This window comes from Ostrinia furnacalis, unplaced genomic scaffold, assembly GCF_004193835.3.
Source record: "Ostrinia furnacalis isolate ACB-3 unplaced genomic scaffold, ASM419383v2 OfSCF0389, whole genome shotgun sequence".
Classification (NCBI taxonomy): domain Eukaryota; kingdom Metazoa; phylum Arthropoda; class Insecta; order Lepidoptera; family Crambidae; genus Ostrinia; species Ostrinia furnacalis.
In genome coordinates this window covers 950,628-971,359 of record NW_021130628.1, presented here as the reverse complement: position 1 = coordinate 971,359, position 20,732 = coordinate 950,628, and the positions used below count along the sequence as shown (strand labels likewise).

The window sequence follows — 20,732 nt, the reverse complement described above, 5'->3', positions numbered from 1 at the left end:
GCGAAACCGCTCTTAACCCTTATAGTTTAGTTTACCCTTTACCTGTACTACAGGTATGCAAATACCTATCACAGGCATCAGTCTCACACAAATAACTTTGTTTTTGAATTGTAATTAATGTGCTTAAAAACTTGTGTCATTGTAATGTTTGTGATGAGAAAATAAATACTATTTATTATTTATTTATAGTGTTCGGGAGAGACGGCTACAGTGCTATACTGACCACTGCCTCGGCGGCTTCGAGCTGCTTGCGCTTCTCCTCCTCCTCCTGGTCCAGCTCCTTGATGGACTCCTCGAGCACGTTGGGCCAGAAATCGCCCTCGAAGTACGGCAGCTCGGCCGCGGACGAGATGCTGTCCTCCATCGCTTGCTTCAGAATATCTTTGTAGTCTAATATTATCCTCTCTATTATACCTTTGTCTAACATTTTCTTATACCACTCTTGCAGCCTTTTAGGCTTAGGAATCTTTTGTTCGGGCGGATGGCAGTGGAAAATGTAGTCGTCGCCCTCGGAGGGCGGGCACGCCCATATGTGGGCCATCGTATAGCCCAGCTGCTTTGCATAGTCCAAATAACCTAATAAAATCTCGTGATATACAGCGGTTCGGTACAACCTAGGTTGGAAGAAATGTACAGAGTCTAAATAAGCTATATACACACGCCTCGTATTGGGCGAAGGACTTTCGCTGCCGTACTCCTGAAATGGAAAATCAACAAATTAGTCATCATCATCCCATATACAGTTGCAAATGAACAGTGACTCATTAAGTACGATGAATACGTTACCTGTACGTGCATGCCAAAGAAACAAATGTCGGTTCCGTCAACCTCTTCAAATGCAAACAACGCTTTTGCCCGATACGGGAATTCAGCGCACAGCTCGCCGGATTCCACAAACCTGGATCTCATGCCAGGTTTTACTTCCACCATCTAAAATAAAAAGATTTGACTTTAATTTTGTAGATCATAATCCCAATTACAGAAAAAATATGGTGATACCAAGTTGTGAATTTCACGCAGCTAAAAAAAGACTTTATTACCTTATCAGATGACGCAACCACCCTGATATGCACTTCACCAGCACTAGCCTCTTTTTTCTTAAGAAAATTATTGACTCTCGTCTCAATATAAATGCCAAGTTTCGAGGTAGGCAGCTTCTTAGCACAAAATTTGTTCTCTTTCCTCTTAGCTCCTTTCATTTTCAAACAATTATCACAGCAGAAGCCCTGAGGCCATATTTGGTCATGGTGCAGCACGCATATCTGATGCTGCTTTCTACCACAGTCCATACACACGACGAACGGTTCTTGTTCTAAATGGTCATTCTTCATCTCCTTGAATTGATCCTTTTTGATTGCACTGAAAAAGTTAATCCGATTTAGCATAATTTGAAAACAATAAGGGATGTTAACATTGACAGAAAATTGTTTTGAAACTGTCATGGACACAAACATTAGATTTATAGCCTGACCAGGAACATAAAAACCCTGGCATAGAGGCGCGTCAATTGCATTTGATAGTGCAACACTGAGTACAGTCGTACCTGTGTTAAATTAATAGGCTAACTTTACGTATCAGGATTCAGGATTACGGGCTAATTTGATATTTTCATAAATTAACGAAAAGATATTATTATAGGTAACCTGGTTTAAATAAATTAAATGAAACCATCAATCGAGCTAGTAGGATTTATTTTATTATTCATCAATAATCAAATTCAGAACTTGAATATTCAACTGCAATGTCTGCTCATGAACGCTTCAAACTCGGTACTTCTTTCCCAATTCCATAAAATTCAACACTTAGAAAGTGACAAACAATTTTAAAATTGGTAGTTGAAACAAACCACAGCTAATTTTCATAGTGGACTGTACTATACGATAAACATGTCAGTCAATTTGACAACCTTTGTCGGAAACATTATTCAATGAAAATATTGTCCGAACCCTTAGTATTTCTCTTCGACAAATACTTTAACACATTGTGAACCACTTTTCTTTCACGACTATAAAAAGATTTTAGCAATTTAATTCACAAAATCAATTGCGCACATTTAAAATAAAGTTTGTTTACACTTTGACAGCAATAGACTGACATACAAGGTGACATGTCAATGAAATTTTCAGTTACTGTTGCCATTAAAAGAAATTAGTACCATTAGTTTTCCGCAACATGGCGAGGGTTTTTATGTTCCTGGTCGGGCTATAACGATAGAAGTTTCAACAAGAGCTGTGTTCAATCAAAGGTTTTATAGTAAAAAAAGTTCCAACTTACGTCTGAGGTTGTAGCGGATCGTCTCCGAGCGTGACGGTGTCGCCCTGGATGTCGTTGAAGCATTTCTGGCAGAAGGTGTATCTATCGGACACAACCCCATACGCTTTTAGACTTTATTCACAACGGCCATGTAGCAGTAGTGATGTGAAGCGTGACGAACGTTTGTGTGCGGGCAAGGACGTGCGTGGAGGGCAAAAAAAATTAGTAAGCAATGAGAACATAAAAGGGTTATTATTAGTAGACAGTGAGCACATGATAGGTTATTAACATAAAGAGTAAATGAGTCGACATGTAAAACTATGTTCTTATAACACTGATAGTTTTACATGGGACAGAGAGCTAAGGCGATTAGACACCATAGGCAACTAGGATCACTGTAAAGTATTACTGCCTTCTTCTGTAATATAGTTTTTAAAATGTTGCCTCATTGAGTGTCTAAAGCCAATTTTTGTCATAAAATCCCTAATTTTTATTTAGAATTCATCAATATAAATTTCCATCATAGTACTATTCAACTCCTCAATAAAAATTTGCCTAAGTGCTCAAAGTTTTATTGCAGTAACACTTCAACAGTGAAGATTTACAATCAAACGGAAACAGTGAAACATGCCATGGCTCAAAGGCTGATCACATATTCCCTAGAACTCTTTATAATATTTAGATAATTATCTTAGAATCAGAAAAAATGTACACCATAGAGCTTGCTGTTCATTATAGCTAAGATAAATGAAAGGTTTAGAACTTATCCTCGTTGTAAAATAACTATTCAGAACGCAATTTAAAAGATTAAAGTTATTGGAAGGTTTCTCTAACGCGCCTTGCAAAGCCTAGATGAACAGTAAACCCTATTTACGAAACAGTTACTGTGAGCAGCCTTTAAAAGTTTACAGCAAAGGCTTTAATAGCACTGTTTTACGACACAACACTAATTATTGTTATTCCAATACATCAAATTGCAGCCATTGCAATATGGTCTTAGCGGTACATCAAATAACTTGCGATAGATAGTGTTTTAGTCATATTTGGCTTCCTTTTACAGTGCCACGTGTTTATACCACAATATTGAATTTATAATAAAGAACATTTAATTAATCTCATTAATGTTAACTATAAGATTGTACAAATTCTTGGCACTGTATAGGACTATTCTTCAAACAAGCTGCTGCCAGTGAAATCATTGAGATTTTGGAAAATTTAACTTTTCTCTGGTAAACTTTAAGAATAGTAGTAATTTCAGAAAGCTAGCTTGTTTGAAGCAAAACATACAGACGTAATTCTTTACTTGAGCGTTAGAATAATTAATTTTAACAAAAAACATGTTAATACATTCGAGAACTCTTTTTACTATATTAATTTTGAAAATGTTGTTATCAAACAGAAAAGATATTTCTGAAGGCAAAATAAAAGCTCAGGTATTGATGTAGGTCTTATAGCCAAGAGACATTGTCGTGGTTATTTAAGTACAGTAATCCAAGATAATTATTGGCAATGTTGTGCACACCAGGCAAAACATTTTTTTTTAAACCATGTCTCTAGGAAAAACATAAGCGAGAATATGAAAGAAATCTCCAGAAAATTAAGCAGCATCAAAAGAAAACTTGTTTGTAGAGTGATATAAGGTGTTTGTGTTCTGGTAGTACTCAGTCGTTCGCGATCAATGGCTTGCGTACAGCGACCTGGCGCTTTATGTGTGTATTGTATTACATTGTTCTGTGATAATCATAGCCATTAGCACGTGACGCGGACGCGCGAATTACATCGTTTTCAGTACACAAGTTTCATAGTTTCAGTAGATTTACCTACTTTCAAATATGTTGCGCAATTGAGGTAATAAACTGATACATCCGAACGAAACAAGCTAATTGATTTTGATGACGGCAAAGTAATAGGAACTGAAACGTGTCGTATTACATTATTGCTACTGGAGCTGAACGCCGACATGAAATATTAAATAATCATCATTTTAACTAAAATATTCAGCTTTTCCTGCAAAATTTCAAATGATCTTGCTAAATAATATAATTTAATTCAAGTAGTGATATTTTGAAATGTAATAAGCAGCCACGACGCAAACGGCTTCCATTATCACAGAAATAAACAAATGCTTAAATGCCATAAGTACAGTACAATTTTTGCATATCACATAATAATATACATACTCGTAATATGCGCTACAAATTACTCTATTCCAGCTTCTATTATTTAGAAGTTTAGCCCTTGCCTGCAATAAACCATAAACCATCTTAGTATTTTGTATTTTTTTCTATTATTGCCTCTGATAGAGTACTTTGTACGCAAAAAACAAATTCAAAATAGTTTTAAGTGCCGACACACACTTTGCTGCTCTTCGGGATATTCAATAAAAGTATGCAAAAATCATTACGGTAACAAATACGAAACTGCAAGACTGAAAAGTGGCTGTAAGCCTTGCGACTGTTACCATCATTTAGTTAGACTGTGGTTGATGTATACCTGTAGCAACCTAGTATGTGGCAACACTTGACACTAAACATAACTTTTAGCAACTGACCTGTTCTGGTAACTGAAGTACTTGGCGTCTCGCGGGATTGTACACAGCTGCTTCCCGAAGCAGCATAGCACTTGCGGGTTGAACGTATACTTTCTGCCGCAGCAGTAGCCTAGACTCTGCATGACCGGGTCTATTTCTTGTTCGAACACCTCTGACAGCTGGAATAAATCAACAATATTAGAAATGATTCTGTTATAATAAGTCATAGCAAAAAATTAGAGGTGGTCAAATAGCCTGAATTCTGACGTTTTGCTGCAGATGAAATGTGCGTGTACAGTGACATGTAAAAAAACACGTAAAGATAAACTTAAAGATTGTACTAGAAAATGTATTCTTATTGGATAATTTACTATTCTTCTTGGAATAATAAAGATTCTAAATTATTTGATCATACAAGTTGCATTATTTTCATGTTTTGTCTGCAATGAAAATGAGGTTATTGTAAGTTGGTTTGCGTAGCAGTTGGAGACTTAGCATTTCAAAGTATGGTAATTTAATTTTACATGAAAGATTCAAAGGAATTGCATTTAAATATCATGAAACATCAATCTCGGGTTCTCCTTATGTTTCCCTTTTTCCAATACTAATATTATAAAGGGGGAAGTTTGTTTGTTTTTTAGTAATAAATACACCGCTCACCTTGGTACAGTATCTGTAGACTCTGGAGTTCTTTCTGTTGTAGAGCCACGCGTTTTCAAACATGAGCCAGACGTCGTCCACGTACTGCCACGGGTCCTTGTACTCGCCGTGGTCCAGCTTGTTCTTGATCGTGGACAGGTCGATGGGGTTCTTGACGATGTCGAAGTAGTCCGGGATGCCGAGAGCCTGGGCGTCCACGGGCTGGCGGAAAGGCAACGACTCGGGTTCCTGCCGGAAGAGTTTCTCTAGGGTCGGCATGAGCGCTTGACGGAGCTCCTCCGACTTGAAGACGAAGGTTCTCCTGGCGCCGCGCTCGCCCGTATTGTTCTCTAAGGAGCTGGCCTCTGCAGGCTCGTCTTTAATTTCTTGTTTGATCTCCTGCTTGATTTCGTGCTTGACCACGAAGTCGCTATGCTCGACAGGGTCGCCGGGCGGCTCGTCGCGCATACCCTTGCCTCCGCAGTCTTCCTCGATCTCCTCTTTTATTCTGGTCTCTTCGGGTTCTTGTTTGATTCGAACCTAAATGAAAAAGAATTCGTGTTTATTGTTAGTTTAATAAACGAGCCTATTTTATGGACTTGTGTGACTGAACAAGTAGTTTCAAACATGAAACATGTAGTAGTTTGCTAGTATTGCATAAATATTAATAGTTCTATGGAGTGGAAATATAGAATTCATATTAGGATCACGTTTCTGCAATGCCTGTAGTTTGTTATTCAGATGTTACAATTTAATGAATAAAAAATAGTAAATAAAATGGAAAGCTAGATCTTGAACAGTTATAAAGGCTGAAAACTTGTGATTTGAACATATCACACGGAACACTTGTAACTCATCACGTGAGCTGCTCACTTCAATTATTTTTTGCAATTGTGCCGTGTCCTGGACGTCTGGACTTTTCGAGATAATAGTATGGACCAGTGAGAATCAGCACATGAAACTATGTCTTTCAGTATGACTATCAGCTTAGTAAGCTGAGCTTACCCCTGGTCTTGGTAGTCGATCTCAGGCTAGTGCGTGTATAATATAGGACGGGCCAAATATTTTAAGGGCGCGTGTGTGTCGGGAAACTTTGCATCGTTTCATGCAATTTTAGTCACGATGGAGCACTTCACAGGACAACAGCGTGCTGTTTGTGTATTTTCTTTTTATAAAAGCAATGATTCCTATGTTACTGTATGACACCTGTTTAGAACTGAATGTGGGTTACGTTCTTACGGTACACAGTACTGTGGTGTACTTAGGGTTGGCATGTTTAAAACAAGTTGTTTTTAACACATGTTTTAAACAGTTTGAGATGAAACAGTGTTTTTATTTAGAGTTAAAAACATACATTAAAATATGCTTTAAACAATTATAAAACATAGATAAAAAACAAGGTTTCAAAACTACTTTTTATCACTAATAAATGGAAATAATAAATGAATATTTTGTGACTTTACTAAATAGCTTGACATAAAATAATTTCTGTCTATGCTATTTTCCAACCCTGGGTGTACTCACCTCCTGCGCCTGCTCCTGGTCGTCTAGCTCGGGCGGCGGCGGCGGGTCGGGCGGGGGCGCGGGCGGGCGGGACGCGGGCCGCTCGGGCGCGCGGCACGCTGGTCATCCTGCTCACCCTGTTCTTGAGTGAGCAGGATGTCGAGTTGCCGCACAGCTGTCGCGCTTCTAATGTACACAGTACTATAGTGCACTCACCTCCTGCGCCTGCTCCTGGTCGTCTATCTCGGGCGGCGGCGGCGGGTCGGGCGCGGGCGCGGGCGGGCGGGACGCGGGCCGCTCGGGCGCGCGGCGCTGGTCATCCTGCTCACCCTGCTCTTGAGTGAGCAGGATGTCGAGCTGCCGCACAGCTGTAGCGCTTCTAACGCCCTAATATGAAAGCGCTCTTACGGTACACAGTATTGTGGTGCACTCATCTCCTGCGCCTGGTCCTGGTCGTCGACCTCGGGCGCGAGGCGTGCCGCTCGTGCGCGCGGTACGCTGGTCATCCTGCTTACCCTGCTCTTGAGCAGCGCGCTGCTGTCGCGCTTCTAACGCCCTAATGTGACAGCGCTCTTACGGTACACAGTAGTGTATGTGGTGCACTCACCTCTTGCGCCTGTTCCTGGTCATTGACCACGGGCGGTGGCGGCGGGTCGGATGCGGGCGCGCGGCGCTGGTCATCCTCTCAAGAGCAGAGTGAGCAGGACGTCGAATTTGCCGCGCGAGCCCGTACGCCCAGTGTGGAACCATTATAAAAAAAACGCCGCTTCCGCGCTGCTGTAGCTAATGTACACAGTACTGTGGTGCACTCACCTCCTGCGCCTGGTCCTGGTCGTCGACCTCGGGCGCGAGGCGTGCCGCTCGAGCGCGCGGCATGCGGCGCTGGTCATCTTGCTCACTCTGCTCTTGAGTGAGCAGGATGTCGAGTTTTCCGCGCGAGCCCTTTCGCCCAGTATGGACGTACCATTATAAAAACGCCGCTGCCGCGCTTCTAACGCCCTAATGTGACAGCGCTCTTACGGTACACAGTAGTGTATGTGGTGCACTCACCTCCTGCACCTGTTCCTGGTCGTCGAGACCGGGCGGCGGCGGCGGGTCGGGCGCGCGGCACGCTGGTCATCCTGCTCTTAAGTGAGCAGGACGTCGAGTTTGCCCTACAGCTGTCGCGCTTCTAACGCCCTAATATGAAAGCGCTCTTACGGTACACAGTATTGTGGTGCACTCACCTCCTGCGCCTGTTCCTGGTCATCGACCTTGGGCGCGAGGCGTGCCGCTCGTGCGCGCGGTACGCTGGTCATCCTGCTCTTAAGTGAGCGGGACGTCGAGTTTGCCCTACAGCTGTCGCGCTTCTAACGCCCTAATATGAAAGCGCTCTTACGGTACACAGTACTGTGGTGCACTCACCTCCTGCGCCTGGTCCTGGTCGTTGACCTCGGGCGGTGGCGGCGGGTCGGATGCGGGCGCGCGGCGCTGGTTATCCTGCTCACTCTGCTCTTGAGTGAGCAGGATGTCGAGTTTGCCGCGCGAGCCCGCGTGTACACAGTACTGTGCTGTGGTGCACTCACCTCCTGCGCCTGCTCCTGGTCGTCGACCTCGGGCGCGAGGCATGCCGCTCGAGCGCGCGGCATGCTGGTCATCCTGCTTACCCTGCTCTTGAGCAGCGCGCTGCTGTCGCGCTTCTAACGCCCTAATATGAAAGCGCTCTTACGGTACACAGTACTGTGGTGCACTCACCTCCTGCGCCTGCTCCTGGTCATTGACCTCGGGCGACGACGGCGGGTCGGATACGGGCGCGCGGCGCTGGTTATCCTGCTCACCCTGCTCTTGAGTGAGCAGGATGTCGAATTTGCCGCGCGAGCCCGTTCGTCCTGTGCGCTCTTACAGTACACAGTATTGTGGTGCACTCACCTCCTGCGCCTGCTCCTGGTCGTCTAGCTCGGGTGGCGGCGGCGGGTCGGACGCGGACGCGCGGCACGCTGGTCATCCTGCTTACCCTGCTCTTGAGCAGCGCGCTGCTGTCGCGCTTCTAACGCCCTAATGTACACAGTACTGTGGTGCACTCACCTCCTGCGCCTGCTCCTGGTCGTCTATCTCGGGCGGCGGCGGCGGGTCTGGGGCGGGCGCGGGCGGGCGGGAGGCGGGCCGCTCGGGCGCCGGGCTGGGGTGCGCCAGCGGCGTGTGCGGCGTGCCCGGCGCCGGCGACGCGCCCGCGAACGTCGCGTGGTTCACGAACGGACTGTTCGGCACGGGACCTTGAAGCCGGACCTGGGTAGGACGCTTGGGGTTAATTGTGAAGTCTTGTGTGGTTGGGATAGGTGCTACTTTGCAGCAAGACTAAGCGAGAAATAGTATACTTCAACATTCAAGTTTAAAGTTGGGTGAACAATAGAATTGTTAGCGCTTATAAGAAAAATGGCGATCGCTAAGCAGTAATCACTGCTAAAAAATTTATGAAAAACGTCACTATTGAAGTTAGCAAATGTGTCCTCGCCGAAAACAGGCTAAAGTTTTCAGCAGTTGCCATAGCAATCGCCATTTTGCTTACAAATTCTTGCAATTTCTATTTTCGGCCAAACCATCACATACTTCTTAAGTAGATGTAACTGATGCTATTTTGCAACTAAATATGCGAAATCATATTATCCTAAGAATCTTGCGATATTTTGAACGACATTCAAACTTTACATTGGACTTATAAGCCACCTCACAATGTAATTTCCAGGCGACAACACATCAACCTAGCATTGTATTGGTTTTTGCTATAACTGTAATGGTCCTTCGAGCCGGATACATCAGAATAAAATATAACAACAGTAAAACCTTCGAATTTAGTTAGGACAAGTAACTTTTATCGTACAGCTACCTAAATTAAAATTGAAGAATCTGTAATACATCAAAGAGTTGTATGTTACCTTTGTATCGGGATGACTGGGCGAGGCGAGGGGGGCGGGGCCGTTGCTCAGCAGCGCGGGGTAGGACGCGGGTGACGTCATCGTCTGACCGAACGGGGACATACCCGGGTTGCCAACCACGGTGCCGCCGTTTGGTGTTTGAGGCATCTACGGAAATGGCAAACGGGTTAAAAATCTGTCACGAGTTCATAAACAGAAGAATTCAATTCAGAGTTTATATGTGTATGATCAATCACTAACTTATAGAATGTCGATAACTCATCATGATATGCGACTAGTTAGATGCGTTTAAAAATTGGCAAGCTCCCTATTTTAAAAAACAAAAAAATGTAAATGCATCGCATACTCACTTGGTTCGGACTTGGTCCTGGCGGCCCAACGAGGTTGGTAGGGAACGACATTCGGTTGGTGGGCATGCCGAGGGTCATCCCCGCGTGTCCGGGCGACGGGATCCTCATGCCCGGCAATGATTGCGTCGGCATCTGTGGCCTGGACAACCCAGCTACCGCATTCGGCGCCGGCGGTCGCACGCCCGTCATCACCCCACCCCCAGACATCACGTTGACTTGCTGCTGAGGAATGCCCTGCCCTTGGGTCAGCTGATTCTGTTGTTGCTGCGCCTGCAGCTGCTGCTCCTTTCTCTTCTGTCTCTTTTCTTCTAACTCCTTCTGGATTTTGTATATCTTCTCCGCGAGCAAGTGGTAGTACTCCGACCGCGTGCTCGCCATTTCGTACATGTCACCCTCCACCTTTCTCGCGTACGCTACTAAGTTGTGCATTCTCTTATCTAACATTGCATGAGGATCTGGCGTAGGAAAAATAGCTTGCACCCTGTGGACAGAACGGCACAGTTTAGTTTCTGGAATTACACAATCAAATAAACGAAAAATAAAAATATATTTAAAAGGAATAAACTTACAATTTATGAACAAGATGGTTTCTGAGATCGGCTGTTATAGACTGGTGCCATTCTTTCGTGCCAGACGCCGGGTTCGCAGTGACCGGCCCGCCGGGTAGTTGTAAGGTATTCGCAGTCATCTGCAAATAACACTTATTCGTATAGATTTTATGCTGGAGATGATGAGAACCGTTGAACGATAAGCCTGAAAAAGGAAAACTAACAAGACAGGCCTCACACTAAAACTAAACTACACCCAATAGTGTTTTAAGGCGCATTAGAACTGCTGTTTGGAGAAATAATTGGCGCTATCTAGACTGATGACTTTTCTAACTGCCGAATGCTGACTGAACACGAACACCTACAGCCTTGGCCAAAAGTATTGAGCACCCATGATATTTATTAATTTTGAAGGAATTATACATGTGTCTGAATCAAAACAGTTTTTAACAGTTTTATATTGTTTATTAACAACAAAAAATTAATACTTTGTTGGACCACCCTTTGCCTTAATTACTGCAGAAGTTATTTTTGGTAAAGATTGTACTAATTTATTACAATCGTCACATGTTAAAGCGTTCCACTCTTCCCGCAAGCGACGTTTTAGGTCTTCTTTTGTTTTTATTCAATGGCACCGGACCTTGTCCTTCAATAGACCCCACAAATGCTCGATGGGGTTCAGGTCTGGTGACTGGGCAGACCATTCAAGCAGCTCGATGTTATTGTCACTAAACCAAAGTAATAATACAATTATACTGCGCTTATCATAAGCCAATAACGCTTTCATGTTGAACTTTCCCAAATGACCAAGGGGTAAATGAAACAAGTATAACAAAATAATTGCTGAGATCGCTTGTTATTAAATCAAAAATTAATATATGGCACCCACTTTTAAATCTTAAATATACCAATCTAATAAAATAAAGACTCGGTCGTTCGTTTCAGCCGAAAGACGTCCACTGCTGGACAACGGCCTCCCCCAAGGATTTCCACAAAGACCGGTCCTGTGCCGCTCGCATACAGGCACCTGACGCGCCCTTCACCAGATCATCGGTCCACCTAGTTTGAGGCTTGCCCAAGCTGCGTCTTCCAGCTCATAGTCGCCACTCAAGAACTTTCCTGCCCCAGCGGCCATCAGACAACTTATAGTGTCTCCAACCTTCAGAAGAGTGGGTACAGCACGGCATTTGGTGATGTACTCGCTGATGATATTTATGCCCAATCCGCTCCAGTCCAGAAGCTTGAAAACATCTTTCAGAGTGGTAGTGAACAGTTTTAGAAATATGACATCTCCCTGTCTGACCCCTCGCTGCAACTGAACTCCTGATCCCGGAGACGGACTGACATTGTGGCCTATTCGTACAAGCCCTTCAACGATTATAAATATCTATAGTAAATTTGGCACCGTTGGAGAAACTGTACTGTAGTAGAGAAGTCTTTCTCATAGAGCACAAACTTGCTGATTATTCTCCTCAGTTTTCTGCCATTGATAAGTATGTGGTCTATCATACTAAAGCCTTATCGGAAACCGATTTGTTCGGGAGGCTAGATGTCGCGTGAAACCATTCATGATGACTCTCAAAAACAGAATCAGAAGTGAGATGGGTATAAAATAAATTCTTCAACAAGGTTTTGTTGCCTTTTTTGAAGAAGAGTATCACCACACTTCTGTGCCATACCCGTAGGCGTTTTTCCCTCAAGGATGACGGAATCGAATAGCTTCTAAAGAGCCTTTAGAACCGGCGTTCCGCCTGATTTCAGAAGCTCAGCCGTGATTCCATCATCGCCCGATGCCTTGTTGTTTTTCAGCTGTTTGAGAGCCATTCTAATCTCGAACAGACACGTCCGGGATATCTTCGGTATAGTCTCGGGTCAATCTAGCTCTTGGGTCTTCGGCTAGATTTGTCATTTGGACAGGTTTTCAACTTTTTCCAATAACGTAAGAGTCAGNTGAAAACTTGGAAATCAAGTGTTGGCTAATAAGGTATACTCTAGATTTTTAGGACTTGACTACGGCTGCTATGACACCTGCATGTGCTTGTAAACTGTTTACACTGGAATATACCGCTTGCCTAGCTCACATACATAACATACAGTGATGGTAAAAACCACAGATCACAGAAACTAAAGGAAGATGTGACAAGGGGGCGGGGCCGGTGTCGCAGCAATATGCCCAAAAACAGGACACATTGCTCGTGAAAGCAATGATCAAGCGACGTCATAATGTAAACAGCTTACATTGCTTGCTTAGTACCTACTAAAGATTATTCGAACGTTGAGTACCGATAGCGCAGTGGACAATGAGCACATATTTTGATTTCTTTGTGTGTGAATTTCTAATGCGACACTGAGTTTCGAACTCAGCGCGTTAGTGGGCATCTCTCTATATCTCTATGGTAAAAACCTTGCAACTCAATAAAAGTTTCTCTACAAATGGATTCCGCAGAATACCAGTCGCCGTGACAAGCTCTGTGCCGTCACTGCCTTTACTGAGAGGATCCCAAGTTGGTTCCAATATTATTATTTTTTTTTAAATTTTGTATATTGTTTTTTGTATGAGAATAAGTTTAATATTGTGTACTAAAGCCTGGTCCGTGAGCACGTAGAATCCCGTCCAATGACCCCAAGTTACCCATCCTTATCGCTCGCGCGTAATTATATTGCTGTCGCGACTGTGCGACGCGCACCCGCAGTGAGTGTGCAAGCGTGTGTATATTTAAAAAGTGCATGTAATTTGGAGCCAAATTTTTTTTTCTTTCTTTCAAAATGTATAAAACACTTACCAGCTGCTGCTGCTGCAGATCCTGCTGGGTCTGCTGGAACAGCTGCTGCATGGGCTGCTGCGGCACCACGTCGGTGAGCCCCGGCGGGCGCGGCACGGCCATGCGGGCCAGCGGCGCGCGCGGGAACCCGCCCGTCATGTTCGACACCGACGTCGGGCACGCGATGCCCAGCGCCTCGTACGCGCGCTTCATGTCCGCACCCTGCGAGGACAAATTTATTTTATATTGACGATCTGAGTGGTGTAGTGGTCAAAGTCAAAGTCAAAGTCAAAATTTCTTTATTTGTTTGGACTAATAAATAGTTCTTACAAATCGTCATTTTGCTCTTAAGGAGCCTCTACATGTCTCATAATCTTTTTACCCTACCAGCGCTTCGAGACCAACATTTGGCAAGTGCTGAGAAGAAGCGCCGCAACAAACTCAGTCACCACTGTCTGCCGGTTAATATAAACATACAACATGCCAGCATACCATACAAGAGGACCCGGGATCGATTTCCAGCCGGACAGAAATTGAAATACGTATGCCCGCTTTATGTCAACACCCTAGCTAGAGGGATATGATTGTTTTATTTCGAAACCTAGGGAATTTTTTTTGGAAAAGTTAAGTCGATTTGTGAGACGGGCGTAATAAATTAAGAGTATTTTGAGTATTTTTTAGTATTTTAATAATCTTTTTTGAATATTGTTATTTGTCAAATAAATGAAATAAAATTAGTTAAATTAATTAATTTTCCCTCTTAAAACGTTTTCCAGACTAAAAATTATGTTTCTGTTTTTTCGTTTCTGAAGATGTGATATTTAAAGTTCGTATTTGAGTATTGCACAGCTAATAAAAGTGATAAAAAAGTGACCACTGGCTTTACCAAACGACAGAGAAAGGTAGCAGAACTACTGACCTGTGTGTTAGGAGTAGGCGCAGGCGCGGAGGGCGCGGGCGCAACGCCGGGCAGCGAGTTGACGCCGGGCATGGCCCCAGCGGCGTTGCCCACGCCGCCCACGTTGCCCACCACGCCCACGTTGCCCACCACGCCCACGCCCACGCCGCCCACCGAGCCCACGCCGCCGGTGCTCACACCGGTCGTCGTGTGACTCACTGCCGCTGCTAGGATCGGAAAAAACATAGCTGTCAGAGGAATACATAATGCCAAATATTACTCCTAAAATGTTTTTCGGATTGTACGCTAGCGCTTTTCTGCTTACCGTTCATATTATTATTTCTAGTCCTGTCCGCCTGCTTCAGAGGCAAACACACAGGACAGTCATTTTTGTTACAATGCTTCCAATGGTTGATGATCTGTCTCGACGATGAGCAATGAGGCACCGCACAGTTCTTGCCGGCCTGGAACGAAAAGAAACGGTCAGAAGATTTCCGGACGCAAACGCGACAGAGAAGTCAGGAAACTAGGGAAACTCGCTGAAAATCAGCGTCGGGACTTTCACATAAGTCCCGAGTATCGCTGAGCGGGCGCCTTTTTGGCTCGAGATCTTTACTGGTCTGGCTGGATTATTTTACTGTTTTTTATTTTCTTTTTTTTTCTTCTTTATGTACCTTTTTACACTTGTAATTGTCATTTTTTGTCCCGTGCCAAATAAAGATTTATTATTATTAATATTATTAAAATGAAAAGCACCTGCGCGCGAAACGAACAGTACCTGACACGACATCATGTGGTTCAGCACGCCCTTCATAGTCTTACAATGCGGCAGCGAACACTGCCACGACTCGCCGTTCGACTGGGACTCCCGCCTCTGGCACTTGTGTGCGTGCAGCAGCAGCACCAGTTGCTGCTGTATCAGTTTCCTCTTCTCCGGGTCGGCGATGGAGCCGGAGGCGGGCGGCTGATGCGGCGCGTGCGGCTGGTGCGGCGGGTGCGGCTGGTGCGGCGCGGCGGCCTGCGTGTAGGGATATTCAGATACTAATAAATATGAGTAGGTACTCGATACTTTTGATTCGATACCAAGTATTTATGGTATCGAATCAATTTGCGATACATAATCGGTATCGAAACAAAAATACTTGGTATCGAATCAGCAAAACAACCGAAAACAATAAAAAAAACCGAGAACGCATCATACAGAACTGAGAGAGCAAAAACAGTGAGCTAATCAGCTTTAATCGGTTACCGAGTTACCGGTATTCGTCGCGTGGTAGCGTGAGTGACGCGTTGTCTCGCGCTGGGCCAGCCGAATTCGTCTGACTTCAGCCGAGCCCGAGCCGAAAGCGAGAGGAGACATTCGCACCCGCCCGCAAATCATCTCGCCATTCCGCCAATATTTAATTGTTGTTGCAACATCAGTTCCTAGCGAGTGCCTTTTTTCCAAAACCGGTGCAACAATGACACAAACAAGGAACAGATTGTCTTCAAAATACCTTGAACAGTTACTGTTTTTGGGCAATCTTAATGCTGAAGAGTTTTTTGTTTAAATTAATAATAAGCCTAATAAACATTTATAATAAATAAATAGTTGTTTTCTTCTCAATTTTGTTTAAATTAGTCCTTCAACGTTCATTGATAGCACCCTCAAAATAATAAAACAAAATAAAAGTTCCAAAAAGTATCGATATCAGTAACTATCGATACTTTAGGAGTACTTATTTAAGTGGTATCGAAAAAAGATTTGAGTATTATCGAAATGAGTAGGTATCGATGTCGGTGGTGTTGGTGACTTATGCTGGATTTCTAAATTCAATCCTAATCCAAATTATACGGATTTGGATTGTCAACTGTCAAGCCCCCGCCGGCCTCGCCCGGCGGCCCGAACCGCACGCCGGCCGCGCGCTGCGCCGGCGGCACGCCCGGGCCCTGCGCCGACTGCCCGTAGGCGGGGTGGTAGGGCGCCAGCGGGTGCCCGCCGCCGCCCGGCGCCTGCATACGCGGGTGGTGCTGCAGGCTCGTCCGCATCGGCGCCTGCATGCCGACGCCTACTCGCCCGCCCAGCGGACCGTTCTGCATTGTCTGCGAATCGTTGCGGACGCTTGATTCTTGTCTTCTTTTTTCAGATATGAGGTTTAAGGCGCACACAGAGGCGGGAGGCTACTTGTGTTCTAGTTTGTATAAAACCAATAACATAGAAATCGGACACCTCCCGGCGCGATACGCTTCTGTCGCGGGAGGGCGGGCAACCATGACTATAGCACGGGAATGACGCGGCGGGCTGCTGGCGGTAGATGACAGCGGACGCTCTACTGTATGGTAAAGCCTGATCCGTGAGCACGTAGAATCCCGCTCGCGCGTAATTACATTGCTGTCGCGACTGTGCGACTGTGTGAGTGTGCGAGCGCGACAGCAACATAATTACGTGCGAGCGACAAGGATGGGCAGCTTGGGGTCATTGGACGGGATTCTACGTGCTCACGGACCAGGCTTTAGTTAGTTGAAGCGTTCATATAATGAAGCGGTCGCGGAGCGATCCAGAAGCGGGAGAGCTAGTTGTATTTGTTGACATAGTGCTAGATTAGGATCGCTGTGAACGCTTTTGCAATCACATCGAGCGTCTCCTCGTCGCGGGCAGCGGGCCATAATGCTGTGTGTCAAGACCCGCTTCGCGCTATTTCGCTTTCCCACCCTTCTCACCTCTGTGTGCGCTGAAAATTATTCTAACTTTTTGGAAAAATCAAATTGTTTTTAAAAAAACATAAGAAATGGACTAGAAAATACTTATAAAGCAATTCTAAAAAAGAATTGAGTTTTTCATTAAAAAATTCTCTCCAATTTTTATGCCTTCACAGAAAACATAATCTAAATTGGTAAAACCATTTTTAGGAGATAAATTGAGAAAAATTCACAGAGAAACAAAATCCCCTCTCACCCAAAAACTAATGAAGTTATGTCATGAATGAAAAACTAATATTAGACTTACCTGAGCATGAGGATGGTGCTGAGTCCCATGATGATTATTTCCCATGAGCGTAGGGAGTTGTTTGTTAACATTATTAATTATGCCGCTGCCCAGCATACCGGCTCCAGTCATATTACTGTTTGTCACTATCATATTGCCAACGTTTGCCACGTTCATACCACCTGCAGGTTGATTTTAGTTATAATATTTTTCAAAAATTAGAAAACAAATTATACTAGTGTAGAAAATAACTTACACATACCTTGTATTGAACTCATTGGCATATTTGAATGCATTTGATTTGGATGACTTGTATTTGGCATTAGTTGTGGATGCATACCACCCATCAAATCCTTTGATACAGACACATTGGGAGGTGACTGTAAACTTGGACTCTTACTTCCTAAGCTACTCAACCCTAAAGGGTTGTTGTGGCCTACTAAGCCACCCTTGTTGCCCTGTGAAAAGGCCAACAAAAAAGAAATATACGATTAGTATGGATAGTTAACAAGATTTCAAATTATTTTTTTACTTTTCTGAAGCACAAGAAATAATTCTTAACTAGGAAATATTATGTATACGTAAAATAAAATACCATGTGTGGTATTTTAGACAATATGCTTCATACATTACATACAATCAATTTTACTGAGGAAAATTATATTTTGTTGTTTTTTTTTTTGCAGTTAAGTGAGCATAATTTTCATATTTGAAAATTATAAATAACTTGAAAAAATCGAATTGCCTAAGACGGGAATTGAACCCACGATAGTTCGATTTTTTCAAGTTATTTATAATTTTCAAATTAGTTTGGGATGCGACTTAATGCTAAAAAATTAAATAATTTTCATAGTTAGAATACTTTTTTGGCGACAGACAAGATACAGAACTTGACAGCAGCCCCAGGTACTCACTTGTTGTATAAGATGATTATTAATCTGTCTATGCATGGCAGCAGTGGGGTCGTCCCCATTGAGCTGCTGCACCATTTGCCCCCCGGGCCCGGGCCCCTGCGCAGGGGGCTTGGGCCCCGTGACGCCCGGCTGTTCGGCCCAAGAACCTCCCATTAATTCATCGGGGAGGTCCTTTTCGAGGTCGAACATGTCTTGTAGGTTTGAAAACCCATCTGAAAGAAACGTACGATTATAGCAAAAGACCATGTCAACTTTCAATATAATTAATTATTTTTATTTTTATCGATCAACATGGAAAGCATTGGGGGAGGCCTATGTTCAGCAGTGGACGTCCTATGGCTGAAATGATGATGATGATGATGATGATTTTTATTAGGATGAATGAAAATATTTTTCTCATTGACTTATTGACATATTATTTAAAAGCTTTGTAACTTCAAAGTAGTACTCTGGCTTTTTTCATTCATAAAAAGTAAATAAATAAAAATAAAGTAAATTAGATATTCTGTTGTTACCAAAGTTAAATTCTTTAGGATTGTAAATTCACAATGAATTCATATTTCTAGTAAAAAGCTAAAGTAACAATGAATTATAGTTTAGTACCAAATTTTGTTTTTCAGAAATAAACACAAAAACTGAAAAATAAAAAAAATTGCTGCATGCATTTTAATAAGCCATAGTTGGAATCAATTAAATATTGGTGGCAATGTATGTCTGTCTAGAGTCAAAATGATTTTTGGTTTGGTTCAAAGATTAAATATTTTTTGCAAAATTCAACAAGTTATAAATCACTTTTTATTCATATTTAAACTTATTTATCACCTCAAATTTCATTTTATGTGCCTAAAAACCATTAAACGAAAAATCTGCAAGTCTAAAGCAGATGTAAAATAACCAAATTTACAATTATTTTTACAGATTAAAATACATTTTACAATATACACACTTTTCTTTTAATCAAATAAATCTCCAAGAGACGATTTCCGAAGTTTTATTGTCAAAATATAATATTTATAAGTGAAAACATTCAAGTAAAGTTTTGAGGTTGTGTTTACACATGCATAATTATATTACATAGCAAACATAGTCCTTGTTCAGCAAATAATGAAATATAAATAAATCTTATACTATACATTTAATTAAATGAACATTTATAAATCATTGTGAAACACAAATCTAAACAAAGCATAAAGAATTAAATAACTTTTTTAACAATAGGTAAGAAATTTTACGTCTAAGTAAAAATACCACTAAACACATAAATTTCTTAAATTATACTGTAGATTTATCAATAAATAAATCCCTTTCACAGTAATGTAGGTCAAACTTTGTGATTAATTTTGAGCTTGATTATCATGAAAAATATTACATTACTATTTCATATTCAGTTGAAATTCAGACCCAAAATTAAATGACACACATACAATAAAATTTCATTCACAATTTTATAAAAAGTTCAATTACATGAAGCAGTGAACAAAATTTTTAGAAATTCTACATAGACCCTTGAAATCCTTCAAAAAGGGGAATGTTTATAAACAAAATTTTATTTTTAGTAGGTCAAAAATATAGGTTTTGCATTGACTGTAAATGAGGACTCAAGTCATATAAGATTTGAACTGACTTTTCTTCGGTTTTGTCACTGTAGCCAAAGTTCTTAGCACAAGAAATAAATAAGAAATATAATTCAGATACCAATTAAATGCATAATTTCTTTATCCTGCGAGCGTAGTATTGAAAATACGACGCAAATCTTGCAAGGCGCTAACAAGAACCAAGGCAAGATGTCAAAAATCAAAGAAAGATAATAATGACAGACTTGCGGCCTAACACTTGCCAAAGCGGTAGAAAATAATAAATAACTTACCCGTGGAGTCCGATGGACCCTGGAAGATTTTTGGCCGCTTATTAGGCGGCTCATCCCCGTGATGATCGGCCATGGCTCTGTTTACTAAACGTATGCCGTCGTGAATATTTCGGCCCGCCGATTCAAATAACACTTTTATGTCTTAAATCTTTAAGAAATAGCATTTTAGAGCGATTTGTCATCCATCATAGTGTAATTCACCCACATCACGATCGTTCGATGTCCTTCGCACCATTGAAGGCACATATTAAAATTTCTCACTCAAGTATTCGCCATTACAAAGCTCCGAATCGAAGAGCTACACAGACCCTCTCACCATCTTCCGTCGGAACTAGCACAATAAATGAAAACAATATCACCAGATTTTAGCTACTTTATATGACTTATTTTATAGATCGAATAACACAATTTCACTTAACACTTTAAAATACACGGAATGGTACAGTTTATGATAAATGATGTAAGAAAAAACAGAAAATTTACACGACAAATTCCGAAATTCTTCTCAGTCTCTCCAGCGCAAAATGGCGGCTGTTGATGAAAACTTTTTCTACGCTTGTCAGAAAATGTCGGCCTATAAAGAAACTACGC

At 42.5% G+C, this 20,732-nt stretch overlaps 2 protein-coding genes across 9 annotated transcripts in view; both read right to left on the bottom strand.

Annotated features, from left to right (window-relative positions):
* The window catches only part of LOC114362668 (CREB-binding protein-like), a 27,895-nt gene extending 12,481 nt beyond the window's left edge, over window positions 1-15,414 (bottom strand). For 3 of the 8 annotated variants that reach the window (XM_028318142.1, XM_028318148.1, XM_028318187.1), the window contains exons 1-14: window positions 15,174-15,414; window positions 14,721-14,859; window positions 14,417-14,643; window positions 13,519-13,719; window positions 10,757-10,875; window positions 10,188-10,668; window positions 9,838-9,984; window positions 8,990-9,190; window positions 5,444-5,962; window positions 4,805-4,962; window positions 2,275-2,385; window positions 1,041-1,359; window positions 787-930; window positions 224-697 (exon numbers count right to left, since the gene is read on the bottom strand). In XM_028318142.1, the coding sequence (XP_028173943.1) occupies window positions 224-697; window positions 787-930; window positions 1,041-1,359; window positions 2,275-2,385; window positions 4,805-4,962; window positions 5,444-5,962; window positions 8,990-9,190; window positions 9,838-9,984; window positions 10,188-10,668; window positions 10,757-10,875; window positions 13,519-13,719; window positions 14,417-14,643; window positions 14,721-14,859; window positions 15,174-15,209 (3,276 nt within the window). In that variant the 5' untranslated portion in view covers window positions 15,210-15,414. The remainder of the gene's footprint in view (window positions 1-223; window positions 698-786; window positions 931-1,040; window positions 1,360-2,274; window positions 2,386-4,804; window positions 4,963-5,443; window positions 5,963-8,989; window positions 9,191-9,837; window positions 9,985-10,187; window positions 10,669-10,756; window positions 10,876-13,518; window positions 13,720-14,416; window positions 14,644-14,720; window positions 14,860-15,173) is intronic. The other 5 variants (XM_028318152.1, XM_028318158.1, XM_028318198.1 and 2 more) reach the window with 3 other exon arrangements.
* LOC114362221 (histone acetyltransferase p300-like) lies at window positions 15,214-20,732 on the bottom strand. Its single transcript, XM_028317520.1, has 7 exons — window positions 20,142-20,732; window positions 18,275-18,486; window positions 17,623-17,833; window positions 17,382-17,542; window positions 16,247-16,477; window positions 15,275-15,413; window positions 15,214-15,233 (listed from the first exon to the last, which is right to left on the bottom strand). Exons 1-7 carry the CDS (start codon window positions 20,212-20,214, stop codon window positions 15,214-15,216), a joined length of 1,047 nt encoding a protein of 348 aa, XP_028173321.1. The 5' UTR covers window positions 20,215-20,732.